General features: G+C 33.0%; 1 protein-coding gene across 1 annotated transcript in view; it reads left to right on the plus strand.

Moving 5' to 3' along the window:
- The first annotated feature begins 3,058 nt into the window (after nucleotides 1–3,058).
- LOC117175040 (ecdysone-inducible protein E75) overlaps nucleotides 3,059–19,366 on the plus strand; it is a 195,614-nt gene continuing 179,306 nt past the window's right edge. The window contains exon 1 of the mRNA XM_033364562.1: nucleotides 3,059–3,375. Coding sequence (XP_033220453.1) covers nucleotides 3,186–3,375 — 190 coding nt within the window. The 5' untranslated portion in view covers nucleotides 3,059–3,185. The remainder of the gene's footprint in view (nucleotides 3,376–19,366) is intronic.

Below are 19,366 nucleotides of genomic sequence, written 5' to 3' on the forward strand. Positions count from 1 at the left end.
GAAATTTTTAAAAAACGACCACATTTGGCGAGAAAAAAAATTCTCTTTCATCACGACAACGCCCGAGTTCACACATGCTTCGTTTCAATGGCTAAAATTGAATAACTAACTTTCGAATTGGTCGAACACCCACCGTATTCACCAGATTTAGCCCCCAGTGACTTTTTCTTATTTCCAAACTTGAAAAAATGGCTCGGTGGACAGAGATTTCTAGACAACGAAGACGTCATTGCCTCTGTAAGTGCTTATTTTGAGAAACTTCCGAAAACGCACTTTTCTGAAGGATTAAAAAAACTTGAAAAGCGATTGACCAAGTGTATAGAGCTCCAAGGAGATTATGTTGAAAAATAAAAAAAATTTACCCAAAAAAAATTGTTTTTATACTTCATTCTAAGGACTTATTGAACTACCCTCGTATTACAATTCATAATATCCAGTGTTATCGAAACATGTATTTTCATGGTCTTGTTTTTATAATTAAAAAAAGGAAATTTTAATTATAAAATTCCTTCGAACGTTATTGCATAGTCGGACTACAGACAGACCTACAAATAGCCAGTGTCAGGCAGAAATTTTCGTAAAAACTATTTTTCTGGCTCAGGGGGTCGCCAAACATCCAGAATTGATGAAAACTGGATAGGGCCAAAATCACATCAATCTCAGACATTCCATCTGAATGATGAGAATGTACAAATTTAAGGTGGCAAATTGGATGCTTCATTTCGACCCCGTATTCAGCATCTCAAGAAATGCCACAATGCTGACTGTCATAAAATCCTTGCTGGCCTTTGAACCGGCTCGTATGTTTGAGTTAGCTTAAAATGTTTGAGCTTATGAGCTTTGACCTTACAAAATTTCAGCTATAACTCATAAATTTTTCTTAACCCTTTCAATCACATATTTTTCCTTACATCTAAAATTATTGTAAATACGTTTTCTGGGGGTTTTTTTCGACGCTGAATTCGAATTTGAAGTCAAAATTTTCGTTTGAAAAAAATTCAAGATGACGGACCCAATATGGTGAACAGAAATGCAAAAATGGTCAAAGGATGTTTAGCTCTGTATAGAAACAAAAAAAAGGTAAATTTTTTTTAAAATGTGGTTGAAGTAATAAAAAACTGCGAATATAGAGTGGTTCGTTTTGGGGCTCACCATGACGCAAAGGGGGTTTTCATGAACCACGAGGCTCATTTCGCGTCGATTTTTGACCCCGCCCCTTCCCGCCCCTGTCGCTCGATTTTCCTACTTTTTCTTTAGTTTTTCGCCATTTTATGGCATTAGAATTGACCCCCTCCTTCTAACAAAACACGTGATTTTTAAATAGCCCCTAACTAAACTCAATTTGACTTAACTCATTAACTGACGAGCTCATTTATCAATTTGGATAAACATAACAAAAAATTTAAAATTAGTCCACCTTTTCTTATCAGTGTATTTTTCATGTCTAGACATTCATATGATTGCATAAGGGCATTTTGGGGGTGCAAAGTCTCGCGCGAAAGCTCGAGACACTTCTCTTTCAACGCGCCTGTTGGCGCAAGCGTATTATCAGGAAGAGATTGAAAAGGGAGGTGCGTTCAAGGGAGAAAGAAGCTGGCTTGCCCCACGTAGAGAAGAGACTGTGTCTGTGGGGTCGTAGTGGAACCGATGCCCACGGTGTGTCCACTTTTCCCCTCGTATATGACTACATATATCTGGAAGAGCAGGATAGCAGCGCTCTGGAACGCTATGTTGCGGCGCCTTGCGCGGGCTGTCACGCTGAGCTTGACTCTATATCTATATGGTATTACAGACTATGTACAATACAAAATAGGTATATAGATATACTAATATAGCAATAGGCGCGATATGCTCCACGCGGCGTCAAGCGTGTTCGCGAAAGTGCGAGAGAGAAAGACCGCAAAGAGAGGGCAGGAGAGTGACTGTGGGGTGAGCGCATGGTGAGCACGGTTGCGCCGGCAGCTTATGCACTGCTGGATCCACACTGCCGGCCACACTCTCACTTTCGCCGGCACCGCCGACGGTTGTCGGTACGTCGATCGGAGTGACACAGTGATACCACATCAGGACATTGATTAAATGGAGCATTGGACCAGCTGTGGACTCAAAAATGTATAGAAATTTTCATTAAATTTCAATCAAATCCGTCATTTGGTTCATGGTTAATTGGAATTGGTAGCAACACGTGCGGTTTAAATCAGAACCCGAGGATATCATCTTGAGAGGGTGAAGCACGTGATAAAGGGGAAAAGGAGTCCTCTCTGATATACAAACTCATTCTCAGATAAACTCACACAGTCACACGTCGCCCTCACTCGTGACGGACGGACGTCGCGATCTAGTGGGGGAAAAAGGGGAGTCTCTCATTCTGACTCGCTCCGATTTATTTCCAAAGTGTCGTCGGTCGAGTGCGTTTGCTGGAGAGCCGTATCAGCTTCTCATGGGTCGGTCAGTGATTGGAAATGCGAATATATGGATAATTTTCTGTTTCATTTACCTTGAACTTGAGATCATCAATGAGATCAATAAAAGCTCGAAATTGCCCCTCGGTTATAAGGACTTTGAAAGTGCTTGCAAAACTCATGATAAGAGATAAAAGAGTTACGAGAGTTGGTCTTTACTCGGTAGAAGTTGAGCAACTAGGAGGAACAATTGTGTGGTAGCACGCGAGCGACATTGACCTTAAACTTGCTCGCTTCGCGCAGTAGGCACTAGGCTCATTGCGCGCACCGGCTGCAATAACAATTACGTACGATAACTCAGCTTTAATGTGAGTGAAGGGTATAAAACTGGTGTTGGCGATAAGGCTGAAGTAATACTCCAGAGAATGATACATGTTATGTGATAAATATAATTCAGGTCGAACTAGTGAGAATTTAGATTATTTCCTAAAAGTGTCTTGTGGTGCATCGCTGCTCCCTGTGAACTTGTGAGGAATAATAAGTGAAAACATAGTTTGTATAACTAACTCGACGATTGTTGAGTGACACATGTGTGAGTGATTTGGCAGTTTTTTTATCCTTCTGTGACCGCGGAAGCGGGATTAAGGCTCAAAAGTGGCTCATACGGCAAGGGACAGGGCAGCAGAGCTCCAGGCGGAAGTCCGAAGCGCTATCAGGGTGCTGCATGGATGGTGTCCTAGACCCCCACAACAATCGGTGCATGTTCGAGGGGAAACGGTTTTGATGTCACCTCAAAATCAAATGAGAAATTCACATTCTATGAGACCAGGACAACCACCACCGCCACCTTCGGTTGTGGTTAGCTCGACCTCTAGCATGAGACCGCCACCACCTCCACCTCCTCCAAGGGCAAGACCATCCGCTGAAGGCAAAGGTCATCATGAGGAACCTACCAGTTCTATTCCTGATCTCGGTAAGGTCCATGTTTAATTCTGGATTGAGAGGAGCTTTATTGGAGTAAAATATGTCCTTGGTTCTGGTTTCATGTAGGTCATTATCAAAGGCCTGATAAGTAACCCAAGGAGCATTTAAAAATGATTCTTTCCATTTGGAAGTTTTTGTTTCTGATGTGATTGATGTCTTCATTCGGTTTGCAAGTTTTGCTCTTGAGGTTGTATAATCTACTTTTGATACGAAGCAATTCCTTGTTACAATTTGATATAGTCGATGATACGCTTTCTACAAATTTTCATTTTTCCTCAGAACTAAAGGATTGTATCTTGTTTAACAGAGTCTCCCACGCGTTACTTTTATCTCAATCTTATAATTATCAGATTGTGATATCCACATATAAAATATTTATCTTTGAAATATAGAATATTTTTGAAATTTCATTCGGAAATAAAATTTGTAGAAAAAATTCCAGGACAGAAAAATTACTTTATTTTCTGGATATTGTCAATATTTTAATGAGTTCGATTCGCAGTGCCTAATCATGAAATCTGATACTTTTTAAGGCTTTAACTTCAAAATCATTCAGTTTGGAAAGCTTAAATTCCAAAATAGTTACTTTTAAGACTCTTTATTTTTCAAATGTTCAGTTTACTGAGTTTCTAACGTTTTTTCGGAATTTAAAAAATATTTTAACTAAAAAATGTTCAGTTTTAGTACTAAAATGGTTTCAATTTGAAAGCAAAAAGAAAATTTTAATTAATTTGAATTACTCTTCTCTCATGAGGAATGAAAATCTTAAGGTATTGTCAAAAATCTGGCCTCATTATTTTTTGCAATTGAATTTTTGTTTGATTGTCGCTTCTTGCCAATTTTATTAAGATTATTGAATTTAACCAGTTAACTGGTAGACTCCAAATAGACGTGGCCAAAAATAGTACGTAATTTAAAGTTCTGATTCATAATCAGCGACCAAAAATCCCCAGGGATTGAGTTTTATGGGAGTTACTCAAAATGCGCATACGTAGAGAATGTTTTTCCGAAAAGAAGCCATTATTAAATAAAATTGAATCATTTTTCAAAAATTGGTAAGAAGTGAAATTAAGCATTAAATCAATTGCTGAATGACACTTTTAAAACAAATTTTACCTGCAAGTTAAAAATTTTACATTAAACATAACGTTTTTTATTTTAAATGGCAACCTGGGTAATATTTTTTTTGTTTCTTCTAATCTTAAAAAAACAAATGTTTTTTCAGAGATCTGGTTTTTGGCACAACAATTACCTTAAGTAATTCTCATCTGGAGATGTTTAATGGTTGAGGCTTCTAATTGTAATTATTGGAATTAAACTTAATGAAATGATCCAATTTAAAATTATACATTATTTAAGTCCATGTAACAATAATCCGATTCCTACCTTACCCACATGTTTTTTCGCTAAGCCCAAGTCCATAAGAAGTGAGATATCAAGTTCAAAATTTGCGAAATTACAAAAAAGGCATAAAGGAGGGCTTATCTAGTATACATTTTTATATCTTTTAAAAACATTTATTTAAATCATATAAGCCTGCATTACCAGAAAAAACCTTTCATCATATGCCTTTAATTGAATTGCGTAAACTTTCAACTAGATATCTCATTTCGCGTAGACAACACGAGTTTGCCAAAAAAACATGTCGGTAATGTAGGAATCAAATAGGTGTTAGATAATAGATGCCCGAAGTCGAAATTTAAAATTGATGAATTATAACCGTTTAAATTTTCATTTCAAGTGTTTTGAATTTCGCTTATGTTAAGTATTAAACACTAAATATACGCAAAAAACATTAATATTGAAGGTTAAAATGTTATTAATTTCAATTACTGGGAAAATGTTTGCAAACAGGGAAAAGATCAGAAATTTTGTTCCTACTCTTTAATGGACGCCCTGGTGTTTTTTTTCCCTAAACTTGAAGTGCTTTCTTCATTAACTATAAAGATCATAATTGCAAAATAGAGAACAATGAGATTTTTGCATATGTGTATCTATACAATAAAATTGAAATATCAATGATTATCATTAATATACAATCTACAAAATGAATATAGTAAAATATCTTTATTGGATATTTTTTATATCACCTTGCCCTCGTTAATTTCATCATATATTCTTCGCGGGAGGTTGATTAATTCTTTCGTATGATGTTCGTCATTTTTAGATATCACAAAAGAGTTAAAGAATTTATTCTGCTTTAAATTCACTTTCTACATATAGTTGAGTCTAGTTTTACCGAATTTTCAATCTCATACATAATCGCTAAATAACAAATTACCAGATTTCTTCGGAAGACATCAGTGAACGATAATTACCAATGCACTTTACAAGGTCGCCTTGACTAGCGATATCCAAATATCACATGTCTTCGCAGAATCATTTCATGCACTATATGTTTAGTGTTTATGACTGTCTCGTTGATTAAGGATATATTGTCTTACACTCTTCCATGTTAAACAACGTTTTTAACATCCTTCTTTAGTGACTAACTTGTCAAGTATAGAATATTGTTTTAACGATTTATTCGTATCTTAAAGTTAGCAAAGTACTATTGTTATCTCGTGAAAAAATTTCATCAACAAAAATCTGACTTCCAAAAATTAATTAATAATTAATCATTTTCTGCAATTTCCTGTAGAAAATTATTTTACGAATCTTTAAATAATTATGAATGGTATTGATAGATCGATAAAATTGCCAATAGCATATACGATTTAATTTTTTTTGTCTACTTAACAACAAGACTTTCAAAACAAAGAGCCTATCCGAAAATAATTATTAGCGTAGATCAACGCCACGTGAGATTTTCCTAGACACTCAAGTTGAGCAATTTCCACCGACTCGATTTTCTTTTAGTATACAACTATTATGTAATTCTTCCTACCATAAGGCATAACATTTGAAAGTGATACCGCTCCGTAATTTTAGACATGTTTTGAAAGATTCCTTGAATAATTTATTTATACATTTCTTTATAAATGCCTTCGTTGCATTTAACAATTTAAATTCATTAAATTATCAGAAGCGAACGTCCAGGTGACTTTGGTGACGATCTTCACGCAACGTATCCTGGAATATATGTACCGCCTAGTTTTCTCTTTATTATTTGAACATTTCACTAGCCTAGACAACAACTTTACTTAAAATAACAAAATTAACTTCTAAAAATTAGAATAGAGGCATTTTTGAAAATCAGGAAATGATGGGGGATTTTTTTCTGCTGGTAAGCTAATTGATCTTTAATTTAATCGCTCTAGATAGTAAATAAGCTTCTAACAAAAAGCGAAAGTAATATCAATGAGACAGATTTCTGACTTCAGAAATTTCTTGAATGGATAATATTGGAATTTCATTCCTATTCATATACAATAATTGTCTTTCTAACGCAATGGTTGCATTTTTCAAACTTTCCCTTGGATAAGTTCACTTTCTCGCTGACAGACTTATTATGGAAATGATTATTCGTTCAAGAAACACGAAGTAAGGTAGATCGACAGTAAATGCAGACATAAATTAATTAACAATGACTTGATAAAATGTCAGGATCGCCGAGCTCATAGCGAGCTCGTATACGTCATTGAGCCTTGGCCTCCAGAGTAACGATAACGTAGTGTAGATAAGGTGACTATTCTAAAATTGTGTGACTTGACCCATTCGAGATCAACAACAACCTGCGGGCTTATATATCTCATTGCATTTTTATCAAAGTGTAAATATGACGTTTCTTTTTACAAATTTATCAAAAATTCAAACTTAAACGCTTTACATTAATTATAGACACTTTGAGTAAAATAAAATGCTATAATCATTTGGGTAGAAATCAAAATGACTTTCATTTTAGTATAATTTTTTATTCGATTATTGAATGTGTAATCTTCACCCAACTTTGATAAAAGCAATTTTTTTCTACACATTAAATAAATTTGCTACTGAATTCCGATTGGGTTGATATATGTCAACACGGAGGTAATAAAACTCGCTTTTTAATAAAGGAGACTTTGAAACTTGTCGTCGATAAGAAAAGATGAGCAAGGTTAGACCTCATTATCAGTAAAAATAATTTTGATATATTAGAGGCTTGTACAAAACGTCTTTTTTTTACCTACGAAAGTCAGTGAGGGAGTTATCGTCACTCCACTGGTTGACGGCGAATCGCTATATCTTTTTGGTAAAAGATTTGTAAAAATACAATAATAAAACCAATATTTTTAATTTACACTTGAATACTCAGGTGTCGAATCTGTCGATAACTCAAGCATTTTTGTATTTATAACTTTAGAGTTATTAAAATGTTACGTGATGACTTAACAAGTAATTAATAACATAAAGTTATACATTTTTGAATATTCAGAATCCGCCGCAAGCTTCCGATCACTCTAGCATTTACCTTAATTACATTTCAGCCAAAGCACTTAAGTTTATTGCCAGGCAAATAATTGACTCTTTTTTTTCAAACTGATTATTTTTCAAATTTAAATAATGATTACTAATTAAAGAAGGCTTCTGGTATGAGGATAAGTATCGGATGTTGTGTCTGGGCGCATAAGTTCTTGAGGGCATCGTGACGGCACACTGGCTCAGGAATGGATTTTCGGGGAAAGATTAAGCTGCAGGTCGCAATTCTCAACCGATTAATTTTTTTAAAATTAATTACTCAGTATAGAATTTCTAACAAATTTAAGGTGGCCGATTTTTGATTTTGTTTATTTGAAAAGTATTACATTAATAAATATATCACAATAAATGACAAAATCGAAGTATTACGTTTTTAATGGATTTAAAATAATGAAAATGGACATAAAATTGTTAACATTTCCATTAAAAATGCTAATTGAATGTAAATAATTAGTTTCAAAATTAAAGCGATTACTAATAATATTAATAATAAAAATAATATAAAATATAATAATAATATAACATTATTTATGATTATAAAATTCCACAGGGGTAACTTATTTTATTTGCTCTCAGCCAAATTGAAAATGATAGTTTTGAGGTTTGTCAACGTAAGTTGTTTATAAAAATGGTTTATATTAATTTTTCACACAGATTCTGTATCAGATATCCTAAAGCTTTAAACTCCATGTGATTTTCATATTTAAAAAACTTTGAAAAATAATTAAACATGCGCATTCGTTTATGTATATTTTTAAGTCATCATTTTAATTTTGAACCCAACTATTTACATTCAATTGGCATTTTTTAATGCATTTTTAAAATCATTTTTACTTCCATTTGCATTGTTTTTAATCCATTAAAAATATAATACTTCGATTTTACCATTTTTTCCGATATCTTTATTAATATAATACTGTTCAAATAAACAGAATCCAAAATCGGCAGCCATAAGATAATTAGGAATTTTATACTGAGTAATTGAAAAATAAAAAAGTGAATCGGTTGAGAATTGCGAACTGTAACGTTTAATCCTTCGGCGAAAATCCATTCCTGAATCGACCTTTTGCAACGTGTATCATGGACGCAGACACCCTTCAGAGCAAAAGGTACGTGTGTGAGTGCATTTTTAAACACACGCACGATGCACGTGCAGCAAGTGCTGGTTCGCTATCTCGGCGGGAGGGTACGATAAGCGCGGGAAAGATATTTTTAGGGCCCTGCATTTTATCTTGCCTTGTCTCCGAGTAAAATGTGCCTCGCTTTGTTCCTGACATCCTGGTGAAGAAATTTCCACTCCAAAATCTCCTTTTATCTTGGAAATATTCAGCTGGGCTACAACTTCATTCATTCACAAAATTCGCGCTTTTAACTTCATTAGGACTAGAGTACTCCATACAGGCGTATATCAGGGTGGCCGTATAGATGAGGGAGAATCTGGAAATCAAGAAATTTCGTTGGTCAGGGAACGTGAGGAAATTTAATAAAAGCTTGCAATAGCCAGAGAAGTTCTATAAAAGGCACTTTAAAAAGCTGTCAGGGATAATACATTTTTATTACACTTTTATCTCATATTTTTTCTTCCATCGAAAAGTCAACTATTTCTTTCAAAAATTCATATTTTTGGTTTAAAAATTCATATTTTTGGTTTAAAAATTCATCTGCTTTAGTGGTGTTTTCATATTTGTTGGATAAAAATGTTACTTTCTGGCTGGAAGCTAATCTTTTTTTACTGAGGATTCAACTATTTGGTCAAAATATAGATCTCATTGGTTGAATTTAACAGTTTTTTTATTTAAAATTAAAACATTTTTCGGTGGAAATATCTACTATTACATTATTTGTTGAAAATTTATCTTCTTTGGTTGCAAATTCGTTATTTTTTGCTTAAAAATTAGTTGAAAATTTTTTAACTGAAAATTTAATGATTCCAATTACAGATTCATTATTCTGGTTGGAAAATTATTACTTTGGTTGAAAGTTTAAATATTTTGATGAGAATTGATCCTTTTAAATTAAAAATTCATCTACGCGGGTAAAAGTTCAATTAATTTGTTCAAAAAAATTTATTTTTTAACTGAAAGTGTAAATTTCCCATTTTTTGTTTAAAATCGATCTTTTTAGTTGAAAATTCTACTTTTTTGTAACAACTAATCTTCTTGGTTATACCTTTGTTCCCCTTTTATTAAAAATGTAACTGTTCGGTTGAAAATTAACTTTTTTTTTGAAAATTCATATTATCGACCAAATAATAATTCAACTGCTTTAGAGAAAATTCATCTGTATGGTTGAAAGTTGTACTATTTTGGTAAAAATTCGTCCTTTTTTTTAAATTCATCCGTTTTGGTATCAATTTCATCTTTTCATTGAAAATTCAAGATTCAAATTATGGTCTTTGAATGTAATGGCCAGGAAAAATGAAAAATCTAGGAAAAGTACGGGAATTTTGAAAATGAAATTTTTCCGACACCCTACTAGTTTAAATCAAAAAAATTACTAAAGGGCAATAATTTAATATGTTATTTTGCTCTACGGATAAGGGTAGTTCTTATTTTGTAGGATGACATTCTTTTTCAAAGAACTTGCTTCATGTAGATGACTTCGTGAAGTTGGATGAAAAAAATATGCCCACCAAGTTCGAGTTCTAGCGTACAGTATTTAGAGTTAGAGATGTCTCAACCGATTTAATATTGTCCATGTAATTTACATGGTGAAAACTGAGTCAAACCTTAAAAATGTTATAGGTAGGCGTTATATTCAGGTTAATTTCCACAAAATTTTAACATTTTCAAGGTTTCGCTCAGTTTTCTCCATGTATATATTACATGGGAAATTTCAAATCGATCGGGGCACCTCTGAATATTATGCCATTGAACTAAAACTTGGTGAGTATCTTTTGCCCGTAAAACCTCACGAAATCATTTACATGGAAATTCATTTGTAATATAATGTTAAGAAATGTGATAGATGTAAATGTATTCATGCTAAGCAGGACCATACATAATTATAGAGAAAATACTCGCAATCAAACAATATTGGTGGATTCCTAAAAACAATTCAATGATTTTTGATTATCTTTTAAATTAAAACTGGCATTTTCGGATGCCAGAAATTTCCCAGTACTGAACTGCTAGTGTGCAGTACGGCGTCTATACCGCACGCCAGTACTGGCGCAGTACATGTGCCCAGTATTTTGGAAATCCGGCAATATGTACTGGGTCAGCCGTGTATTTTCACCTGGGAAGTCCTATTAGCCGCGCGAAATTTTAAATAAAAAAAGAATATATCTCTATCATTCGAAAAGAGTTTAACAATTGAAGATAGCATAACTCCCTCCTCGAGTAATTGTAAAAGGCAGCAATTAATTTCCCTACCGTTGAATCGACAGTTGAGGACGGACGAAGCCTTTTCACTTTTTTCATTTCTTCCGCGATTTGTCTGAATCGTTAGTCCCTTTCTTTTTGTCACGGATATGCATTTCCTATGCACCCTTGAATTTCTCTTTTGGTGAGGAAAAAGAGGGCTGAGAGGGTGGGATAGACGGACAGTCAGAAGAAGGGAAAAAGCCTAAAAGAGAAAGACAAAGGGGGGTAAATGCTCGTACGTGAAGTCGTGGCATGCGTGAGTCAGTCACCTCCTCAACGTGGGTGGAGTGTATGGATTTGAGGGTGAAGTAAGGAGGGGGGAAAGAGAGTTAGTGGGGTGAAAGAGAAGAGACGAAATCGGGAAGGGTGGGGGTGTCTGGCTGCAGCCCTCAATGCCCCACACACTACCATAATCCCTGTTACATGATGCACTAATTAGTCAATTCCGTCTGGTCCAAATTAACAACCCTCTTGATCTCGCGTTACGGATTATCACGCCAAAAGGACCCTATTGCACGATTCTCGGGGGTTTTTTTTTCAGGAATTTAAGTTTTATATTTTAAATAAGAATATACTAGATTACGTTATAATACCACTATCACAATTCTAGTAGACATTACTTTGTATATATTTTCAAGTTCATTTTATTGCAGTTATACAATTTGTTATATTCCTCTAGATTTGTAGATTATGTTTGTATGTTTTTTGGAATTTCTGTGTATGCATTTGGAGTCTTACAGATTAACAAGAAGCGAAATTACCAGAGAAATGATAAGGTGGGATCTTTTGAATTGGGAAAATATAACGATTTTATTCAAAAAGGCCCTGTCTAGGTTCACAGAATTAAGCTGCGCGTGCAGGAGACACCAGCTCATCAATTATAAGATGTATTGTAATATGACTGACTTACTTACATGTGAGGTAAAGTGAAAAATCTGGTTATATGTTCCAAGCGACAATAAACAGATGATTTAATATTGAAATAACTGCTTAGTAACTTTATTTTCTTTAAAATGATTATAAAGCTTATAAATAATTCTTTTTTCTGCAAGGTTTTTCTATCAAGCACTTTTCTTTACCTTTTTTTAGAGTGAGTAATTTACTCCCAGATTTCGAAGTAGAATCGCTCACACTTCAAGGGATGATAAATAGTTGTTTATGAATTAAATGTGTTTTTGTGTTTAATAGTATGAAAGAGGGCCATATAGTGATTACATATATAGACCATTAATACCTCATTTAAATTCCTCCTTGCATTTTAATGTGAAAATCCAAAAACAGGAGCCGCTTAGTTCCATTTTACGCGGTGCTTAACATTATAAAATTTGTTTCAATATACTTTGAAATGACTTTTCGATACCAAATAATGATTTTAAAAATCCAGTGTTTTTATATTGCACTATTCAACTGATCCAAGTGGGACAGATATTTTAATTAAAATAATGGAAATTTTTTTTAGATTGTAACATGCCCAATGTAAGTTCTTATATCCTCACTTTCGTTTCTCGAGAAAAACTCCAGTCCAAAGTTGAACTGCATAGATAAAGAATTGACCGGAAAAATAACTCAGAAGTGACACATCACGTGTTCCTAAACATCAGAGCTCGAGCCCAAGTGGGTTAAAATTAGGTAACTTTCAATCCTTCAGTAAATGTTTGCATACGCCGCGCAGGTATATAACAGCTGAAGGCATTCTTGAGTGATTCAGCCTCAAGGGCACATTGTTAGAAATTAGGAGTATAAAGCGTTGGGTACCTCAGGTAGTTTTCATTTTTTGATATCAAGCGATGACTTCTAGTGCTCTAGATTTTATAGTGCAAGAATTCAATGATAATATCTTTTTTTTTGTTAAGACAATAAAATTTACATTTTTTAAACTCGAGAGCAATTCTGCTGAACTTGGTTGAATGAGTCAATCGACGGTCTATTGTTCGACCAACGAAAGCTGCATAATGGCCTGGCTACTCTTACCATTGGTATTAAAAGTACATTAAAAGCCTTAGAGGCTGCTATGCGACTATGCAGACTCAATTTTTTCATGCAAAAAATTCGTATGAAGAAAAGTTTACTAAACTTTAACGAAAATGTTCTAAACCAATGTGTTTAGCGACCCGTGAAATTCGGGATATCCAGGAAATCTGTACTCATAAATTTAAGAAACTGTCTATCACGGAATGTTCCGTAAAACTAATCCTGTTCAAGCTCATTCAGAGCTAACGTTATGAAAAATTCCGTAATTATAGCTATATCGCTATATTTAACCGGTTAGTTTCAGGGAACATTCCGTAATAATAACAGTCCTTACATTTAAATAAAAATTCTCGTTTTCAGCGTAAAATTATTATTATTAAATTATTCGATTCAATAGTAAAAGTATGTGACGACTTCAACCTCATCGATTTATTACCAGCAAGCAAGAAGTTGGGGATTCTTGAAAATATTTTAAAAAATATTTTCAAGTAAATTTTCGATCGTATTATGGTCCTGGGTTTTGAATTTTTAAAATTTTAAACTTTTACAATTGAAGCTTAAAATTCTTTTATTCAAACGCTCAATAATTCCTGCGTAGAGAATGGAAGTTCTCAACATTATTCAACTTAACATTTTAAAATTAAATTACGTTAAAATACACAATTAAAACGTTAAAAATCTTATATATTGAACATGTGAAGGATTTTTGGTTAAAAAATATAAATTCACGTTATCATTTTAAAGTTTATCTTTAACCGGTTCTCTCGGTAAAACCATAGCGATCCTGATAACAGAATATAACCCTTGTAAACAGGATGGATTCTCGTCGCCAGTTGTGAAAGAAAAAAGGCGTTCTTAAAAATCTCCGTGATTTTATGTCTGCTGCTGCGGCCTGTCTGTGTTGGGAGATTTTAAATAGTAAAAATTTATTTCTGTGCCAATTTTTTAAACTGTAAATTAAAGTATTTAATTTTTGGTTGAAAATTTATCTTTTTGTTTTAAAAATCTGGCCATTTTGTTGAAAATCAAACTTTATGCGTTGTTAATTCAGCTATATGGTTTTGATTGTTTAGTTGAAAATTTATTCTCATAAAAAATTCAATTATTTTTTGAAAACGTAACTGTTGTTGGTTGAAGTTTATTATTTTTTGTTTGAAAATTCGGCCATTTGGTTGCAAATTCATATTCGTAAGTTGAAAGTTTAATAATTTGATTACAATATTAACTATTTTGTTAAAAATTAAATATTTTGATAAAAATGTATCTTTTTGGTCAATAATTAAATGTTGCGTTGAAAATTCATCATGTCGATTTAAAATTCATCTTTGTGGTAGGGAAGTCATTTTCTTTGGTTAACATAAATTAAAGGATGTGAAATTTTTTAATTTTCATTTTAAATTGTTGTATTCCATTTCTAAAAGATTCTATGTAAGAATGTTACAAGATTAAAATGCTTGTTAAAGTTAAAATCATGTTTGCAAGAAGCACTGGGCCAGCGAGACGGTTTTTTATTGTTAAAGCGACCTCGGTGATCGAGATAACGCGATTGTCATTGCAATTTACGAGTCAGCGATTCGATTGGAGTACTAGAAGCTGCTCGTTATCCGGTGTTCGAGGCCATTATTGAGAATAAAATGATACAGTTATAAAAAAACAAGTGGCTAATTCTTGAGGGTGTTTTCAAAATTAAGAAACATTCTTTATACCTAAAATAAAGAAATTAATAATGTAGGTATTGTGGATGTAACTTAATACTGAATTTTTTATGCACTTTCTTTCAACATTCAAAGGAAAATTGTAACACATGCATGGAATGTTTGTTTTTCGAGGCATGTATACCACGCGGGAAGTGGCCAATGTCAAACGTGGTAAAAACCAGTTTTAAAAAGACTTTCTAACTATTACGATTGCGCATTTTGATTAAAAATTACTATCCAGGACTGCAGAAATCATTACCTCGCCTCTTCCAAAAATGAGTGTGAAGATTACTGGCGATGGGCTCATCTTTTCTGGCTCGTACAGCAAACTTCACTCTCATCTGAAACTGCGTACTTCCCGCACCTATAGCACAATGCATTATTAAGAGGGCTGTGTACGTGGGCTTTTGGAGACATGTCGTCTAGGTGTAATTTCTCCGAAAGTATTGTGAAAAATATGACTTATGTGGTATTTCTGGGTTCGGAAAATAATAAGCTATGGGTATGTGTTTTTAAAAGTGAAATAATGTTTATTATATTAAAAATATGATTCGTCAAAGTTACCTTGCTTTTGAAGGCCAATATCTCGGCTTTTAATGATTATGTCGAAAATTGTATTTCGCAGAAACTTAGATAAAGTCTTTCTGTAAAGATTAGCATGTATTAAAGATATATTGCTTTTAAATAAATGCTAAAAAACATGCATAAAGGAACAGTGTTTTTGGTTAAATTTAATGCAAGTAATTACCGATCGTAGCGGCCAAATGCTAGAGAGAGCGTTAGGCACGCCCACACTGTTGTCCTCAATGCAATGCATGCCCTTTACCTCACCCCGGAAAGTTGCCGGGCTCGTAAGGTCACTTATACCTACGCAAACTGGAATTCACATCTGGCACCATTCTCAAGAAAACCTTCTTGGATTCATTTCTGAATTTTCTCGTTGGCACCAATGAAATTAATAAAATTTTAAAGTTCCCAAAAATATGCTAAAAATACTACTCTGACGCGCAATGGATTTGCGCCTATTTTTGATATAATAAATATTATTTCACTTTTGATAACTCATACACATAGTTCGTTATTTCCCGAATCCAGACATACTACATAAGTCATATTTGTCACAATACTTTCGGAGAAATTACGTCTAAACGACATGTCTCGAAAAGCATAACAATCCAATCTAAGCATAACACATCATTTATAATTGTGAACAATGCTTTCAAGTATTGTGTTCCTTGCTTTGGCAAGCTTAGATATTCACAAATTTCTGTGAGAATTATTTCTCCGGAAAGGGATTCTGCAACTAAGGAATCAGAGTGAGTTGTAAATTTCGTAGGTTGCTACAGCGTCAATAAATTTGGGCTTGGCTAAAATTGAGATTGACTCCATAAAATTATTAAAACCCTTGGAAATCCGTTGAAATTGTTCACATATGTTGAAAATGAAATGGAATATTTAAAAATATAATAAAATATTGAAATTATATTTTACGACTGCATGGAAAATGTATTGAAGTACATTGATATTTGTTCAATCCCTCAAAATCTACGTTAAAAGCTGGTGAAAATGTCTTTGAAGTTTATAAAGCACCCAAAAATCTTGAAAATTTCTTCAAATTATTGTAATCTCTTTCAAAGTTCTCGGAGTCTTTATAAATTTATAAATTTTAAACAAATCTTTAAAAATATTTGTAAGATTCAAGATAATTCAAAAATGGGTATAGACATGAAATGGATTGTGATTAACCACGAATTAATGTATGGAATAAAAAGTGACTAATGTTCTTTTTTACATCATCCTTGTGTAAAATATATTGTTTCTTTTTGAAGTCAACTTTGTTTTACGACTACTGTTTCAACTGATAATCAGCTCGTTCACCTGACGCACGCCAATTTATGTGTGATTGAATTAAATATGATAAATATAATTCGTCAGCCTAACGCAGCAATGTTTCAAAAATAAAATGCTAATTACAACAAATTACTCCTTGTGATGATTATTTCTAAAATATAGAAAATTAATAGGCTAGATCCTTTACGAAAAACGTACGGAAACGTCCACCGGCGGTTTGCCAGTACAGAACGAGTACAAGGCAGCATTGTGAAGCGTTACCAGCCAGTAATGGCTGCGTATAGATTCCCAGTACTGCGACTCCAGGAATCTGTACTAGGATAGCACTGCTAGCACAAATTTTAATAATTGATATTTATATGAAAAACATACTTGTTCAAAGTTACCCTACTTTTGAAGAATAATTTCACGGATTATAATGATTATTTAACAATAAAAAAATAAGATTCTTATATTAAAAACGACTTTTTCTAGTAGAATGAGAAATTTCAATCCAAATTTGTATTTGATATCAAGTATATTTCGAAATGATCTCCATCATATGTTTTGGTCTGATCAAAACATATTTAAAATATAAAATAATATAAAAAATAATAAATAAATAAAATATTTTCAACGTCTCAGACTTTATTTCGACTCCTCACGGTTAGTTAATGAAAAACTATTGTTAACAATTATTACTTGTACGGTATGCTTGGATTCGCAAAAGAGGCAGGAACCTGGTAATAAGCGTTACATTCAGAAGAATTTCTATTTTTATGAATACGCAATTTTTCCTCCGTCTAAAAATCCTGCAACGGGAACAGAAAATGTGAAAATCCTATTCCTCTCAATTGACTTAGCAAAATTTAACGAAAACATTTATTTAACCTATGTTTTATTATTAAATCTTTCTAAACTTATAAATTTGAAAAATATTCAAATTTATATTTATTTACATTTTAATAATTTATTTAAACGCCTTAAAAAATGCATAAAAGAAATCTATTTTAATGTGTGAATTAAAATAATTTTAACTCTGGAGAAGCGGACTTGAATTGATTAAATTTTCAAATTATATATTCCACTTGAAGGAATTAAAACAATTTATTACATATATTTTGTGAACTTATTAGAAGGAATTAAATAATCTCGAAATCTGAACACTTTTGGGGAATAGAAGACATCTCTGTGAGGTTATCTAAAAGGTTATTCCCTTTTGGGGAATAGGAACCTATGCGGCTGAGATTAAAAATATTGACCGATTTTTATTAACCTTTTTTTTGATTTACTCAGAATAATATAACGATGCTAATGCAGTATATTAAAATTTTATTAATTAATATTGTACAAAATTCGGATTTTTCTCCGCTGTGTCTAATCTCAAACAATGGGAAGGTCTCGCGAGGCCGAAAACCGTCCGCTCGACAAACTACCACCCGCCGCAAGGGTAGTGGTTTCCAAACAATGCCTGACTTAAGGTGACGGTCTCCTGATGATGACTTTCTCCCAGGCAATTTTTTTCAAAATTTTTTTACCACCTACCTTTTTTTTTCTGAAAATATTTCAACTATGATTGGCTGTCATAATTTTTGTTGTCACTAACAAGCTCCACCCTTTTGGGCGCGCTTATCATATTTCTATCTCTCTCGCACACTTAACTCAGAGTTCCCACGCTAGTAGATAGCCCTCTTAATCCATTATCATTATTTGAAGTTTTATAATTCGAAAAAAATATTTATAGTTTTATAAATAATTTTTGAGATTAAAATGCAGTACGAATAATGCATCTGCAGAAAATAATTAAAAGGGTAATTAATTAGAATGTTCCTACTCTGCGATTTCTACATCTGATTGATTGAAATTTTTTAATCTTAATAACACATCAAGTCGTGGTCCCTCCAGCTAAATCTTAAGACTACCATTTTAATCAGTCAGAATGATAATCCTTGTATCTTGTATAATTTATAACCAGACAAGAAAGTCTTCCCTATCCTTAAAAAAGGGGCATCCAATTTCAACAAGTTCTATTTTTCCTTTGAAATGCAAATTTAATTCTACCGGAAGCTATATCGATTAAGTCGTATACGAAACAACGTTCAAACTCTTGAAGGTTCAATTTTCTGACAAAAATGTGGTTTTGGCTCGGTTTTGTTACAAAGGATGATGCTCCATTTTTCAAAGCTTTTAGTTTTGAGCTTTAAGGCCATGTGAGCGTAAGCTCAAAAATTAAAAAAAAATTTCAAACCCAACTTGCGTTAACACGAAACGAGATATCGAGTTGAAAATTTGGGAAATTAAATAAGAAGCACTAAGAAAGGTTTTTCTGGTCCAAAATTTTCAAAATTATAACAAAAGTTGTTTTGTGTAACATTTTTTTGTTGTTGCTTTTTTCATAATTATAAAAATTTAGAACCAGAAAAATGCTTCTTAGTGCTTTTTATTTAATTTCCAAAAATTTCAACTCGATATCGCGTTTCGTGTAACAATAAGTTGAATTTGAAAAAAATGTGAAAAAACCAATGTTGAGGTTACGCTTAGATGACCTTAAATTTAATTCAACTGTAACTTTTCAACTCGGATCCCCTTTTAGAAGCATTTTGATTTCCTTATGATTTTCGTTTTTTTTCTAAAATGAACTTTCAACAATCTTAACGTAGAATAGTAGTTTTTTACTAATAATTAGTAGAAATTATAATTTAAAAAAATCAAGTATATA

Source organism: Belonocnema kinseyi, chromosome 6 (assembly GCF_010883055.1).
Source record: "Belonocnema kinseyi isolate 2016_QV_RU_SX_M_011 chromosome 6, B_treatae_v1, whole genome shotgun sequence".
Lineage (NCBI taxonomy): Eukaryota > Metazoa > Arthropoda > Insecta > Hymenoptera > Cynipidae > Belonocnema > Belonocnema kinseyi.